We start from the raw sequence: 16,870 nt of genomic DNA, 5'->3' as shown, positions 1-16,870 counted from the left end.
ATAACTTATTTGTGATCCCAGAGGAAAGGGGAGTCTGTAATAGTTTTCACATATGAGAGAAACTTTTCTCCCCAACCCCTCCTTTTTTGTGAATACAGCCACAGTGAAAATTAAGTTTTAGTGTTGGAAAGGTGGGAGAAAGAAATTGGTCTGTATATAGCAGGTAACTTGCTTTACTCACTTGGGCAAGTTGATAACCTCTCAAAGTCACACTTTTCCCCATCTGTAAAATGGGCTGCACGTGTCCATAGAGTTGTCTTCGGCTCTGGCATACAGTGACTCTTCAGTTGCAGAATCCATGTTTTGAATCATCTTCTTACCCATGTGTGGTGTCAGATCTGTGTTCTTCATCTTGGCCATATATTGAGCACCCCCTGGGTACCACTGTTCCCTCCATTGTGCCTTCACTCTCTCATTGACCCTCTACAACTTCCCTCCAAGACTGGTCTTGCCTCTTCTTGCACAGGTGAGGAAACTTGCACAGAGAGATTGAGTAACCTGTGCCTGGCCACAGAGCTGGTCAGCTGCAAGGCTGCATTTGAGCCCAGGTGTGCCCAATTCGAAACTGAAGTATTTTTTTCCCCGTTCCTTGCTTCCCTGTTCTTTTTCTTCTTTTCCCTCCCCCCCCCCCCCCCCCCCCCCCCCCCCCCTTAGGAGTAGAAACCAAGTACACTATGTACAGACTCCTTAAAATTTTAGGGCTTTCCAATGCAAATTCCTTCTTGAATCTTTGTCTCATTGTTTATGCTTCTTAGTGACTACCAGTTTCCTGCTGGGTGTAATGGATCAGGTGGAGATATTGTATTTGCTAAAGCAAATACTCTTGAGGTCTATGAAGAATACATTTAGAATGCATGTGTACCTTGCCAGTGGCAGTTGGAATTTGAAAACCATTTGGGGGCTGTTTATATTTTCCAACCTGTAAAATAAATCACAGTTAATGAATTTCAGCTTAATTTCTTTCTTTTTATTTTTAATGTTTTTTTAATTTATTTCTGAGAGAGAGAGAGACGGCACAAGCAGGGGAGGGTCAGAGAGAGAGGGAGACACAGAACCCGAAACAGGCCTCAGGCTCTGAGCTTGCTGTCAGCACAGAGCCTGATGCGGAGCTTGAACCCACAAATCATGAGATCATGACCTGAGCTGAAGTCGGACGCTTAACCGACTGAGCCACCCAGGTGCCCCTCAGCTTAATTTCTTAATCACCTCTCTAACTATTTTAACTCTACAACTTTTAGACAAATATTTCATGTTCTGGACCTCATGAAAATGGACATGGTCAATTTTACAATTAGGAGTCTTAGACCACATCTTCAACGCCAGTTGGTGGATTATGAGAGAACCAAGTTCCAAGAAATTTTGGAAGAAACTCCGAGTAAGTACAATATAATGTGTACATATTGAAACTAAGCGGAAATAAGATGTTATATTTTGGTACCTTAAGGAGTGTCACTAAAGAATTTTGACTTTTTTTTTAACTTCTAAACTCGATCACAAAGTTATGGCTGTTTGCTGTGTCCCAAGAACTGGGCCAAGCACTATTCATTTCTTCATACATTAAAAAATATATATATTTATTGAGCACTTGCTGTGCCCCCGACAGACACTGCTTAGTTGCCGTGGATACTGACGTGAGGAAAACAGTGCTGTGACCCCTGCAGAGCTGACATTCTAAGAGGCATGACAGGCAAACAAACATGTATTGTCAGATGTGTTAAGTGCTGTGAAGAAAAGCAATAGGAAAAGGGCAGACGGCAATGGGGCAGGCGTGGGGGGAGTGGTGTTTTTTAGGACAAGGTGAACTGGAAAGATCTCTTTAAGAAGGAAGAAAGCAGAGTTTGCAAAGGGAAGAGGAAGGGGCATATGAAGGTGTGAGAGAAGAACATTCCAGCCACAGGGAGCTGCAAGGACAAAGGCGCTGAAGCAGAAGCGTGTGCATGAGGTTGGACAGACACACCCCAGACAGTGTGGCCGGAGTAGAGCAGGCAGGGAGAGAGTGGGAGGAGACGAGGCCGAGAGGTAGACAAAGGCAGGTCATACAGAGCCTTGCTAGGAAATGAGAGTTTTGACATTTATAGTAGCTACAGCTGTTTTAAATTTGGAATGGGCCTCTCTATTACTAACAGTACTCAGTGCCACCTATCATTTTGTTGAGCACTTACTATATGCTGAGTCCTTACTGTGTGCTTTCATTTTGTTGAGCACTTATTATATGCTGAGTCCTTACTGTGTGCCCAACACTCTGATTAGCCCACTCAAGCCTCACAATAGCTCTATGAAACTGGTACTATTATCACTCACTGTTTATAAATGAAGAAATTGAGGTTAAGGTTCTTGCCCGAGGTTGCTGCTGAAGCCTGGATGACCCAGACATGTCCCTGCCCCAAAGCTTATACGCTCAACTGCCTCATAACACTGTCTCTCTTCAAATAAGATACTGACCGTCTGTGGGGGGGTCTCTAGCAGGGGGTGCTGGCATTGGGTGGTGGATATGACTCTTGTTGTGGAAGGACCCTTGGAAGTCACCTTGGAATCACATGAAATGAAGTTCTATGAGACTATTTGATCAGATATAAGATATTATCTAAATAAATAAAAACCTTTTCTTGCTGAGTATCTTAGAAATTACCTGTGGCCTGGCCCCATATGATTTCAGGTGACTTCCAAGGGTCCTTCCACAACAAAAATTCTGTGACTTCAGGGCTGTATTGTTTTAGCTCTAAAGGGAGAGAGATTAGTGGAAACAGAACCCTGCAGAGAACCCGAATCTGAAACCTGAACTACAGTAACTATGTTCATAGCAGGGTTTTCCTTTCCAGCGTTTTATTGGTTGGTTTCATTTGTGTGCCTTTGTACACGTGTGTGTACACACGTGTGCAAATGTCTCCATGTCCTGACTCAAGCTAGCTTGTCATTTGGAGCGAATTCCTTAATATTGGGTTGAATGACCATTTTGCTCGTCTTAAATGATTTGTTTCTGTCCTTAAAACTCAAGCTTCGTGACCTGCATTTATACTTTTCACATTGACTTGGATATTTCCAGAGATTTAAGAATAGAATATCTCCAGTTGTGCATATAGGTCATTATTTCCCAACTCTAAATATGTTCCCAGAGAAATCAAGAGTCCAGGAAGCGGCATGTATGTCAGCTGTTAATTATATCCTCAAGTCACTCTGCCAAAAGTCGGCCACTGTGCCCTAATATCAAAATAAGAGCCTCACAGGAACATGCAGAAGGACAAAAGAGTTGGGTTTTTGTGTGTACGTGATTTTTATAAAATAAGTATTGGAAAATTAATACAGAGGAGTACTCTAGATTTCTGAATTGATTCCAGAAAAGATTTTACTTTGCCAACAGGGAGAATTTATGTAATTGCCTGATGTAACGTACACCCAAGAAAGCCTTAGGCACTGATTGGGCACATGTAACATCAACAAGATCACCACCTCAGGTCCAACAACTCAATTACCTGTGGAAAGAGTAACAGACTACCCCGAGGGGGCCAGGCCACAGGTAATTCTAAGACACTCAGCAAGAAAAGATTTTTATTTATTTAGATAATATCTTATATCTGATCAAATATTCTCATAGAACTTCATTTCATGTGATTCTTTCAAAACTCCTGTGGGACATAACTATTTTTCAAAAACCCATGAAACTGCATTGTAACTGTCTTTGCCTGGCACACGAGGCATTCCGGAACTACTAACGGAACATTCCAAAGATGAGCAAACTGATGTTCGGCAGTGGCTGCCCAAACGCAAGAACTCCTAACGAGTAGTGCAGCCAGGACTGGGAGCCAGGCCTCCCACATCCAAGCCAAGATTCAACCAAGCTGCTGCTTTGGCTGCTTGCTTTGGATTTTTCACTTTTGTGTTATATCAATGGGGTTGTATGGCAAGCAACAAACACTAACTCTGGCTGATTCAGCAAAAAAAGGAAGTGAATGGAAGGATGGAGTCAGTTCACAAAAAGCTAAAATACCTGAGCCTGAGCAAGGCCAGAAACCCAGAGAGCATCAGGAATCTGGGCAGAAAAAAGTAAGGGAAAGTTCCCAGCTCCATCATCAGAACTGTTCATTTGTGCTTTAAAATGGGCCGTCCTTGGGGCGCCTGGGTGGCTCAGTTGGTTGGGTGTCCGGTTTCAGCTCACATCATGATCTGATGGTTTGTGGGTTTGAGCCCCCAAGTCAGCCTCTGTGCTGAGCCTGAAGGCTGCTTCAGATTTTGTGTCTCCCTCTCTCTCTGCCTCTCCCCTGTTCACACTCTGTGTCTCACTCTCTCTCAAAAAAAAACATTAAAAAAATAAATAAATAAAATGACCCATCCTTGAATGCTATAGTCACCCTTCAGGTACCAGGAAGGTCTGATGGGCATGTGATTCAACCAGGCCAACCCAAGGGGTTGGGGGCTTTCCTGGTCAGGGGCCTGTTAACTGATATTCACAAAAGAAAGCATGGAAAGAGGAAAAATGATTTCTCAAAGAAATCAGTACCAAGGGACACCTGGTTGTCTCAGTCTGTAGAGCATGTGACTCTTGATCTGGAGGTTGTGAGTTCGAGCCACATGTTGGGTGTGGAACCTACTTAGAAAGAAATCAGTACCAAAAGAAAGGAGATGAGGTGTTGCTAGGCATAAGAGAGCAGGTGTCCTGGATAAGGGAACTATATTCCTCTAACTGAAAATTGGGGTAGTATGTCTGAATATTTTCCAGAATATTGAAAAGGGGAGCCATCTTTGCATAATACCGGGGGCTCCCATTCACATAATCCACACCATTGTCTTAGTTTATGTGAATACTGCCTGCTCAGAATTATACCAGCTGTCCCCCAGATCCAGGATGTAGAGTTGCTGCCTTTTTAGGGGTCACTCAGAGTTCAAGCTTAGGTACCAGATTTCATGCTTAGCTACCATATTAGAAGGCAGCAGAGATGGGAATTGTATTCCTTGAAGAATCTATATATGATTACCCTTGATACATTCATCTTGGAGGCTCAAATACTAAACTCATTCATACTAAATGGGGAAATTTTACCGGGCATTCCCTTGACTGCTATTTGTAATATTAAATAACACAATCAGTGGCTCTTACATAATATAAATATTTGTGTGTGTGTTTAGTGTTGATGAAGTATTATGCGACTTCAGCCTTCACTTGCCCGGGTTAGATTCAGTGACTTAGTTGGCAAACCCATAACCTATATCTCCCTCTTTTAAACGTCATTGGTGTATGCTATTCATGCAATAAAAGTGCCCACTTTAAGCGAGTAGTTCTGAGTTTTGACCAAAGAATATGCCCCTGTAACTACAGCTACAAGCAAGATATAAAGCATTTCTGTCACCCCAAAAAGAACCCTCTTGAGCCTTGTGGTCAGCCTCCCCCATCAAGGTAAACACTGATCAAATTTTTGTTATTGTAGATTAGCTTTGCCTCTTTTAGAACTTCATATTAAATGGAACAACACTCTGTGTTCGCTTTTTTGTCCAACTTCTTTTACTAAATGTAAGATGTTTGGGATTCGTCCATGTTGTGTATGTATCAATAGTTTGTATTACTGAGAAGTATCCTATTATATGATTGTCGCATACTTTGTCCATTTACCTGTTAATGGACATTTACCTTGTTTCTGGCCCTAGGTTGCTATGAATAAAGCTGCTGTGAACATTTGTGTACCAGTCTATGTATGTGCACATGTTTCTAGTTCTCTTGTATAAACACTTAGGAGTGGAATGGCTGGGTCATTATGTTAAATATATGGTTAACTTTATAAGAAACTAGTAGTTGTTTTCCAAAGTAGTTGTACTGTTTTATACTCACCATCAATGTATGAGAGTTCCAACTGCTTTACATTCTCACCAACACTAGTTATTACCAGTCTCTTAAAGTTTACCCTTTATAGAGGGTGTGAAAGTAGTATCTCCCTGTGGTTCTAACATACATTTCACTGATGATGAATGATGTTGAGCATCTTTTCATATGCAAAGTAGCCATTTATCTTCTTATGTGAAGTGTCCATTCAGAGCTTTTGCCCTGTTTTTAAATTGGGTTGTCTTCTTACTGAATTGAAGAGCTCTCAATATATTCTGGAAACAAATCCTTTATCAGATTTATGTATTGTGAAAATTTCCCCCCATCTGTGTCTTGCCTTTTTCATTTTCTTAACACTAACCTTTGCAAAAGAGAAGTTTTTAATTTTGATGAACTCCAAATTATAAATTTTTATTTTATTTCTGAATTTAACAGTGTGTCTACAAAATCTTTATATATCCCAAGGTCATGAAGATTTTCTTAAATGTTTTATTCTAGAAGTTCTATAGTTTTAGGCCTAGGAACCATATGCTTATACAACCATCATCAGTATTTAATTCCAAAAGATTTTCACCACCTTATGAAGAAACCCCATACTTATAACCAGCTTCCCATTCCTGCCTCCCTTTGCCTTTGACAACCACTGATCTATTTTCTGTTTCTACTCTTTATGGATTTGCCAATTACGGGCATTTCATATAAATCGAATCATGCAATGTGTGGCTTTTCTGTGTCTGACTTCTCTCAGTATAATATATTCAAGATTTACCCATGTAGGGGTGCCTGGGTGGCTCAATCGGTTAAGTGTCCAACTTCGACTCAGGTCATGATCTCACGGTTCGTGGGTTCGAGCCCTGCATCAGGCTCTGTGCTGACAGCTTGCTCAGAGACTGGACCCTGCTTTAAATTCTGTATCTCCCTCTCTCTCTGACCCTCCCCTGCTCCCGCTGTCTCTGTCTCTCTCTCTCTCAGAAATAAATAAAACATTAAAAACAATTTTTTAAAAGACTTACCCATGTTGTAACTGCCTGCAAATAAAGACAGTTTTACTTCTTTTTAAAAATCTGTGTGTCTTTTATTCCTTTTCCTTGCCTTATTGCACTGACTAGGACGTCCAATCAGATGATCAATAGTAGTCATGAGAGAGGGCATTCTTGCTGTTCTAGGGGAAGAATGTTCATTGTTTGACTCTTAAGTATGATATTAGCTGCAGCTTCTCACAGATGTTCTTTTCTGTATTGAGAAAGCTCTATTTCTAGTTTGCCGAGAATTTTTAAATAGGTCACGTGTTAAATTTGGTCACATGCTTTTCTGGTATACTGAAGTGATCATTTTTTTCTCCTTTATTCTGTTAATGTGCTGAATTACAGTGATTTATGTTTTTCTTTTTTTTTTTTTAAGCTTATTTATTTATTTTGAGAGAGACCAAGACAGTGTGAGTTGGGGAGGGGCAGAGAGAGAATCCCAAGCAGGCTCAATGCAGAGCCTGATGCAGGGCTTGAACTCACAAAACTGTGATATCATGACCTAAGCCAAAACCAAGACACTCAACCAACTGAGCCACCTAGATGCCCCAATATTTTTCTAATGGTAAACCAACCTTACAATCCTGAGATGTTTATCCCACCCCTTATTCATGGTATATTACTTTGCTAATACTTTACCTAATTAATGCCTTAAGGATTTTTTGCATCTATATTTTTAGAAAGAGATCATTCTGTAATTTTCTTGTAATGCCTTTGCCTGGTTTTGGTATCAGGACAAAGCTGGCCTCATAAAATGAATTGAGAAGTGTTCCCTTTTCTGCTTTCTGAGTTTACAAGAAACACCTTGCACTGTTGACATCCAGTAAACATTTTACTGGATGACGGTGGGGAAGGAAAGATAGCTTCAGGCCTATAGGACCAATCAATTTGTCAGTCAGAAGGAGACTATTTGGGCCATATCCTAAGCCCATGGTTCCTTCCAGAGATGGTGAAATAAATTGGAAACCTACCAGGTCTCTCATGCCAGCTACAGAGAGGAGAGGTTTTTGAGCACCCACTATGTGACAAGTACCACCGGGAAGATATCTGAGTAGTTTCCACAGCAACGGGTCTCCCAAAACAGAGCCACATTCCACACACCTATCAAGTTGTGGTATGAATTAAGGGAAAGAGAAATAAAAAATACAGATCATAGGTTGGACTCAGTGATCTCACTAGTAAGATGAAATTGAGATGAAGGCACATGAAACATTTAATGACAATTAAAAAAAAAACAAGCTGGTTTTCAGTTCAGCTGTTTAAGAGAAATGACAGCCAGATGAAAAATTCAAAGATGGGTGCTCCAAGAAGGGAGAGAGAAGAATGAGTCCATGCGACCAAGAAAGGCTTCCCACAGGAAGAGATCTGGGCTAGACCAGTAAGGACTGGCAGGATTTAGATTTAGAGAACCAAGGATAGTTTCAGGGAGGGGAGGGTTAGGCCAAGCCTCTCTGGCAGGAAACCAGGAGCATGTATTGATGGGGAGGAAAGTCAGGTGCTGTGTCTCCAGATACTGGGAAATTCTTGGGTAAATGTGCCTGTAAAGCCATTGCTTGTTCTTGTGTTTCTCCTTCCTAGTAGACCAAGAACTTCTTCCATGCAGGGAACATGTTTACCCTTAGCACTTAGTATGGTACCTAGTGTATGCTCAGTTATCATTGAATAAATGAGTGAATGGAGAGAATTACTGCCCACGTGAAAACCAAGTGTCTCATGGGGTTGACCTTCTTTGGAGCTACATAGTGTTCAGTGTACTGGCTTGTGGGAGTGCTAACTCAGCAGATCCCTCCGAGGAAAACTGATGTTTCACTCTAAACCTGTGCTTTTTCTGTTTTACCAGTCCTACTCAATTCTGGCTGTGGACTAGGATCACCTGGAGTGTTTAAACACAGATGCCTGAACCCCGTCTCAGGCTGATTAAGTCATAATCTCCAGGAGCTCTGCCCAAGATCTTTTTTTCTTTTTAAAGCTCCCCAGGTGATTCTAAAATCAGCCACTATTGAGAACCGCTATGGTACACTGTTGCTTTTGTTTGAGATAACTAAATGGGCTTTTAAATGTGTCAGCTGTAAATGATTAAGAGTGCAGTATAAATGCTTATTAGTGCTGCATTATAATTATATCCATGAAGATTTCCTCTACCCCCTCCCTCCCCCATTGGATATCTTTTAAATAAAAGACTACAAGTCTTTTACATCCTTATGAAAAGAATTTGAAAAACCAAGAACAATATTTGCCCACTGAGGAGAAACAAAGTTGTGAAATTCTGGCGTGGTGTTACTCCAGTGTAGCAAACAGAGCTGTTCATAAATTACCCCCGTTCAGGCTCTGGGTCTGAGGAAGAATTTCAGGGTCATTATTCTTTATTTCATTCTCTGATGCTTTTAAATAAAAATCTGCACCTGTGTTCATACTGCATTTTTTTTTTTAGCAGTTTCCACCTTATAAATTCTACTAAATATACAGTGTTAAAAGGAATGTGGTATAAAAAGCCAATCTTTTCTACTGGGAAACCTTAGAACTGAGTTGAAAGTAAAGTGCATGCATGTGCATTTTGGGAAAGGCATAGCTCTGAATCAGACACTCAGGGGGTCCAGGACCCAAACATGTTTAATAATCAATGCCTTTAGTCTAACTACCTTCTCTGCACAAAATTCAAAGTTGAGTGTGAGCTGGCTCCTGCCTACCCATCCAATGCCACCTGCTACCACTCTCTTCCCCCTGGTTTTCTATGGATCAGTGATACAGATTTGCCTGTAGCATCCAGAAGGTGCTATATCTTGTCTCTTTTCTGGGATTTTGTATGGGCCACTCGCCTATCCTGGAGTGACAGCTCTGTCCTCTGTCCGTCATGTACCTTGAGGCATCAGTCACAGAGCTCTTCCTTAGAGTCTGTCCTGGACAACCTCTGCTCTTCACTTCCATGTGCCTTCTAGCATTTATTAGATCTGCTGTAATTGTCTGTTCACGGTTCTGTCTCCCCATCTGGGCTCGAAGCTCCTTAAAGGGTGTGCCTGTCTTCTCATTCATGCCCAGCTCCTGTCATGACATCTGTCATGTAGAATGCACACACGGAGGATCTATCAGCCGTGGGACAAACATGTGGCCTTTTCACTTTCAGATGCTCTTGATCAAACTACAGAATGGATAAAAGAATCTGTAAATGAAGAAATACTTTCTCTTTCTGAGACGGCTTTAACACCTGGGGCTGAAAATAGCTCTAAGCCAAGCCTGAGCCCTACTCTGGTGCTAAATAACAGTTATTTAAAACTGTTGCAGTGGGATTATCAGAAGAAAGAATTACCGGAGGTGAGTGATTTTTTTCTTCCCTCAAGTTTTCCAGTATTTCAATTCTTCAGTTCTATCAGTGTATCAGCTAGTCTGTCTAGTGTTGCGTGTGGTTTAATGACTTTCCTGAAAGCAGATGAAATGGGAATTTGGATGTAACATTGTTTGTTTTATATTTTCATGGTATTGAGCTTCCCTTTCTATTTTTACATTTAAAATAAACATGCTAGACACTCATGACAGATGGAGCACGTCTTCAGGAACTGACAGAAAAGCTGAATCAGTTGAAAATTATTGCCTGCCTGTCCCTAATTACCAACAATATGGTGGGTGCTCTTACAGAAGGCCTTCCCGAGCTTGCAAACAGGTTAAAAAGGATTTCAGCTGTTCTACTTGAAGGCATGAACAAAGAGTAAGTTCCAAGTGTTTTTATCTGCTCATCCTCGTATTAAGGCCCTGCATGTATTTCAGAGATCGTGAATAACCCTGGATGTCTGCGTGTGGTATTCAGGACTGCACTTTAGAGAAGCTTATCTTCCAACTTCTTTTTCTAGAATTTCTTTTAATATCTCTGAAGGTGTAGATGTCCTTTCATAGGGAAGGGAGAAGTCTTTTCCGTGACAAGTGCCAGGGTGAGTGTCCTGTTTCCACTTGGGATGGGCATGGACAAGAGCTCTTCTTTGCCAGTCCTGTGGAACCCAAGGCCTCTAAGGAAAAGAAACCTCTGGGCTTGCAGCTGGTCTTACCTTAACATTTCCCCACACTGGGTAACTTACCCTCCAGAAATTTGTTTTTTATTAGAGAACCCACAATGCTGCCGAGGTATTAATATAAAGCAAATAGCAAATAGCAAAGTGGTTACAGAGAAGACAGGCTTCAGGTCAGACAGACCAGGGTTTAAGTCCCAGCTCTGCTGTTGACTTGTTAGGTACCCTCGAACAAGTTCCCAAATGGCTCTGAGCCTCATTTTCTCATTTGCAAAAAGAGATAGTTGTGCCTACTTACAAATGTGGGACATTAAGATGGTTCCTTGTGAAGCACTTAATGCAGGTATGGAGTGCTCGGTCCGTGTTCACTTTTAATGACTTGTTAATTATCTCCTGTGTACATTCATGCTCTGCCTCTCTGATCACTTTGTTTTGTTAAATCCCTCACCTCCACCCCCGTTCTCTCACCCTTTAATTCCAAGTTTGCACATGGTTATCTTGAAGACCATTTCTAGGGGCACCTCAGTGGCTCAGTTGTTTGAGCATCCAACTCTTGATTTCAGCTCAGGTCATGATCTCATGGTTGTGAGGGGATTCTCTCTCCCCTTCTCCCTCTGCCCTTGCCCTGCTGGTATTCTCTCATGCGCGTGCTCTCTCTCTCTCTCTCTTAAAAATATTTTTAAAATGACCATTTCTGGACAGCAAGAGACCATTTTCAATCATCATTCCCCAATAGTGTGGACCCAATGCATGCCCTTTCTCATTACCTCTTTTTTCTTACCTTTTAAGTAACCCCCTTCCAATTACTTTTCACGATTTTCTGGACCCTATGTATTTGGGATTTTTGATTGGTTACTTGAAAGTAAAAATAGGAAGGAGCTTCTTATCTTTGACCATGAAAGGTCAAGAATTTTAGGTAATTTGTCATTATGATGTTAACCTCTGAATATTTTCATTTCTTGTTTTTGATTGGCTTTATAGATTCACTGTTCAGGCATGGACAAAGGAATTGATTTTACCTCATTGCATAAACATAGATTTAACAACAACACATCTATAAATAAATCCATGCAGACCAAAGGGTTTAGTCTAAAGAGTAAATAGGTATTTTCTTTTCCTTTCCAATGGTCCTGCATGAAAATAAGGATGCAGACTTTCTTTCCAGGACCACACTTTTTGACTGCTTTCCTAACTAAACACTACCTACAGAATTGGGTGCTTTAACCATTTAAAAAATCTGCTACATATGAAATTTGGTGTTTAGAAGAGTTGCTATATTCTAAGTTCATGCTAATGGAGGTACTTATTTGTGTAAATGAAAAGTGATAGACATTTGAAACAAGTTAGTATGTTAAAAAAATAAATAAAAACTGATGAACAGAAAAGCTGTTACTGATGCAATTTTGTTTTGTTTTTTAGGACCTTTAACTTGAAGGAAGTCCTGAATTCTATCGGTGTTCAGACTTGTGTTGAGGTTAACAAGGCCCTGGTGGAGAGAGGTTTATCCATTTTAAATGCTGAGGTCCAAGCTAATCTTATAGGTCAATTTTCAAGCGTTGAAGAGGAGAATAATCCTATCTGGTCCTTGATTGGTGGGTCCTCGTGTTTTTATTGGTTTCTGCTTCGATTCCAATTTACTTTATGGTTTTGACTAGTGTCAAGTATCCATTACATTTTAGGCTCAAACAGATTACCTGTTCCTTTGGAAGAATAAATATTAAAAATATAAAGAAAGAATCTGTACTTTGAAAGGTTTGGGACTCATCACTTCTTCTCTGTGTATATGTAATGGGTGGGGCAGGGGCGGGGGGTTATAGAATGTTCCTGGGCCTTCTATCTTACTATCCAGCCAATAGATTTTTTTTTTTGATGTTTTATTTATTTCTGAGAGAGACAGCATGAGCAGGGGAGGGTCAGAGAGAGAAGGAGACACAGAATCTGAAACAGACTCCAGGCTCTGAGCTGGCTGTCAGCACAGAGCCCGACGCAGGGCTCGAACCCATGAGATCATGACCTGAGCCAAAGTTGGACGCTTAACCAACTGAGCCACCCAGGCGCCCTAGCCAATAGATTTTTTTGAAGAAAGTAACATAACACTACCAGTAGTGTTAAAATCCTAGATCAATGCAACAATCGAAACCAGCTGGCAATATGTTCACAGGAAAGAGGTACCAGTTCTCCTGTGAGCTTTGCTCAGCAAGTGACTAACTTGGTGTCAGGTTGTGTTGGTGAGTTGAGAAAATGGAGAATGCATCAGTTAGGACTCTTTCTGTTTACCTGTGACAGAAGTGAACCAGCTTAGGCAAAAAGTGTCGCTGGCACTAGTTTCCCCACCTCCGTCCCTCAGCACTGCCCGCCTTTGGGCTGGCTGTCTTCACAGATAGACTCTTTCCATCCAGGCAAGACACCTTCAGCTCTAGCCTGCATCTTTCCACCTCGAAGTCCAGTGAAAAACAAGGTGTTGGCTTCCCTGTGAACTCAAAGAATGACCCCAGAACTGAGTCTCGTTAGCTCCACTTGGCCTGACTATAGGTCGTGTCACGTTCTTGAATCCGTCATGGTTTCAGAGGGGAGGAACTTGAGCCCGAGACGTGTGTTCAGTTCCTGGAACCAGAGTGAGTCCACTTTCCTTACAATACCTGGTCTGAGAGTAAGGAAGAGATGATTTCCCCCAAACGGAATCCGGGTGCCGTGGCCATAAGGAGGGGGGAAGGGTGATGTGGGGCACAAGGCAAGTGTCTGCTACCGAGAGTGAGGAACAAAGACCTGAAAGAGGAAAAGAGCATAGAATGGGAACGTACTAACATTCTAGGACTAATCTGCAAGTTTTCAAAGTATAACACTGACTTCCCTAAGAACACAAATACTTGTTATTATTTATTTGAGGCTCTCACATAGTTTCTCTCACCCTTACTCCCTGGGGACATGGAATGCTAGAGCTCTAGGCCCCATAAAGCTCAAGGCTTCAGCCCCTCCCCAGAAAGGAGCAGTGCGGGTGAGCAGAACTATGTGCTACTGGGAGGTGACCGTGGATGACAGTGACAGACACAGTGCAGCTGCAGCCACCTGTGGCTGAGCCCTTCCCTGATGACTTGTGTCTGTCCTCATAGCCCATGGTGTCCAGCAGAACAGCCAATGCCTGGGAGATTGTGTTCCCGGGAGGAAGGGGGCAGACTGTCTGCAGTCTGCCACATGCCCCAAGCCCCCACCGGTGTGCAGGCCTCGTGAGGGTGGGATGTGTGTCTCTTCTCTGCTGTATCCCTGTACCAGGCTGGACCCACAGATGACATTTCATAAATACAGGTGACCCTTGAACAACACACATTTGATTTTCTTTGATAAATACAGTACAGTACTAGAAATGTATTTTCTTCCCCTTAGGATTTTCTTAACATTTTCTTCACTCTAGCTTATTTTATTGTAAGAATACAGTATATAATATATATACGAAATATATGTTAGTCAACTGTTATCAGTAAAGCTTCTGGCCAACAGTAGGCTATTAGTAGGCTTTTGGAGACTCAAAAGTTAGAAGCAGATTTTTGACTCTGCGATGGGGGAGGGCCAGTGCCCTTCACCCCCATATTGTTCAAGGATCTGTCTGTGTTTGTGGAAGGGGTGAGGGCCCTGGGGACTGAGACTGGGTGAGTGTCTCTCCGGGAACCAGCTGGTTGCAGACCAGGGACTCTCAACGACACAGTCTTCCTCTGGACTCACATTCTTAACTACTCGTGGAGGGCACTCCAGTCAGAACTGGAGCCCTGCTACTGATTGGCATGATGGCCAAAGCCTCCAAGTGTCCCCTGTGCCCTTGCTTCAGATAAGGGAAGTTCTTGCAATTTCAGAAGGGAGAGGGAAGCTGTGATGCCCTAGCTGGATGGCCCCACCCCATGGTGGCCTCTTAAAATCCAGTAAAGCACCTTTTTTTTTTTTCACTCAGCTCTCCCCAGTCCAACTTTCCTGCTCTTTTGCAAATTGAAAGCATTTTTTAACCGCAAAGTATCGTTGCCTAGCTACTCAAGTGACTCACTTCAACATCTCTCCTTCGATTCTGGAAGCCAAGGGCACGCCTTTGGCAGGGACTCGGTTTGGCTGCTCCTAACTGGACAGACGCTTCTGTCATTTTAGTCTTGGCCTAAAAACTGACTCGTTCACAGAGGAGACAGAGCCACTTGTCAGCATAATAACAGTTTTGAAAGAGTCTTATTCTTTGAACAATCTTTCAGGAAGGTGTTCGGACTGGATCTGTGATGAAAACAGACCTGGGCTTCTAAGAGTTAGGCAACCAGTCTAACAGGAAATTTAATTCACTCTTAATTTCCTGCCTGCAGAAGAGTTGGAGTGAATTAAGCACTCAGAGGAATCCCGGGGACATAAGAAGGACCAGTTAACCATGGATTCCCTCCCCTCTTCCCAGTACCAGTAGTCTGCCCTCCTTTGTTCTTGAGGGATGCGCTGTTTATTTACAACAGGATACAACTCCCACTGTGTTCTTAGCCTTTTAAAAAGATAATTAGAAAAGTTTTCTTTCAAGCCAGATTTTTTCAAGTGTGTATGGAAACCAGATAAAAATTATTTATAGATTGCCTGCCATGTAGGCTATTTGCATGCTTGGAGCCATTTCTGGTTTTTTTTGAAAGTAATTTTCAATTGTACAAGTGATGCACACATGAATGATTTCTTCTTGACAAATTACAGGTCAGGCCAAGTCCTCTTTGATTGCTTTCGCCCACCCGGGGTCCTCCGTGACTCTATTGTTTTCAACTGGGTGTATTCATCTTTTAGGAGCTTTTTCATTCCATTCTCACCTCAATTCAGTCAGCATCTGTGATGTGCCTGCCACGTGCCAGACCAGGGATATAAAGACCCCTCACCCTCAGAGAGCTCTAGAACTCAGAGAGCTCTAAGAAGGGAGAGAGACACACGTTCTCAAGTCATAGTAATCTAGCATGATTATCTGACAAATGTTAGGGAAAGCTACAGAAAGGAGGTAACTTTAGCCTTGGTGTTGAAGGATGCTTTGGCCTTTGGGCAAAGATGAGGAGAGAGAGAAGAGCATTCTAGTAAGGGAAGACAGTTCTGGCTAAGACAAGGACATGGGGACATTGGAACTTAGAGTTCTAGGTCAGATCTGGTTGCAATATGTGACTTTTGGGAGAATTGTTTGGAGATAAGAGTTTCATTCATACCATCATTGTCCATATTCGATGGACTGTGTTCTCCTTAGCAAACTTTTCTTCGTGAAGTTTCTGTTTCCAAGGCCAAAAAAAGTCCTTGGGGCAGCATGGCCTGTGGCGGATCTGGTTTGTGTGGTACTAATTGCCTGATACTGTTGCAGCGCAATTTATTTATGCATTTGCATCCTTCTGTAAAGTCACCTCACATGCAAATGCATTGAAGCATGGATTAGGAGGGCAGAGAAGATGGCCAACTGGAGTGCCAGATAGGGCAGCCGCTCCTCAGTGCCTCCAGACTGTTGGCCACAGGTGGGGTAACTGTTTAACTTACTGTCCAAACCAGGACACTTTTTAGAGCACGCTTGTTAATTATTACAGGACAACAGGTGTAAACTTTGACTGTTCTGGGAAATCCTGGAAGTGTGGTCCCCCTGTCATGTGGTATTTTGGGCCCCCAAGTTTGCCTGATCTCTAGATCTTCTAGAGGAACCAGAAGTTTGGATTTTTATGTGAAATCTCCTGATTTTAAATGGTTTCTATTCAAAAAAGAAAACAACACTGTGGGGGGCCAAGCTGGCAGTGCTAGTTTAAAACACAGCTGTTGTGTCCATAACTAAAATTATGGACATTAAGTACTTAGTTCTTGTAAAAGAGGTCCTGTCTTGCTCCAAGTGTTCTACATTTTTTGTCAGTTAGCCACTGCTGCATAACAAACCACTTCAAACTCCATAGCTTAAAAAAACACAAATAGCGTTGCTCACAGGTCTGTGGGACAACTGAGTAGGTCATCTGGTCTTGCTGGACTTGCACCGGCATATGCAGTCAGCTGGGGCTTGGGTAGGGTGCTCTGCTGATCTTGGCTGG

The 16,870-nt window shown here is 42.2% G+C and overlaps 1 protein-coding gene across 4 annotated transcripts in view; it reads left to right on the top strand.

Annotated features, from left to right (window-relative positions):
- TCP11L2 (t-complex 11 like 2) overlaps positions 1–16,870 on the top strand; it is a 39,070-nt gene that overhangs the window by 19,959 nt on the left and 2,241 nt on the right. For 3 of the 4 annotated variants that reach the window (XM_039230465.1, XM_039230464.1, XM_039230466.1), the window contains 4 exons: positions 1,239–1,375; positions 9,956–10,143; positions 10,353–10,534; positions 12,249–12,421. In XM_039230465.1, coding sequence (XP_039086396.1) covers positions 1,239–1,375; positions 9,956–10,143; positions 10,353–10,534; positions 12,249–12,421 — 680 coding nt within the window. Of the gene's footprint in view, positions 1–1,238; positions 1,376–3,358; positions 3,528–9,955; positions 10,144–10,352; positions 10,535–12,248; positions 12,422–16,870 lie in introns of those variants that run through there. The other variant, XM_039230467.1, reaches the window with a different exon arrangement.

Source organism: Hyaena hyaena, unplaced genomic scaffold (assembly GCF_003009895.1).
Source record: "Hyaena hyaena isolate Hyena2069 unplaced genomic scaffold, ASM300989v1 scaffold_46, whole genome shotgun sequence".
In the NCBI taxonomy this organism is placed as follows: Eukaryota; Metazoa; Chordata; class Mammalia; order Carnivora; family Hyaenidae; genus Hyaena; species Hyaena hyaena.
Note: the sequence above shows the minus strand (reverse complement) of the source record. Positions and strands in the feature narration are given on the sequence as shown.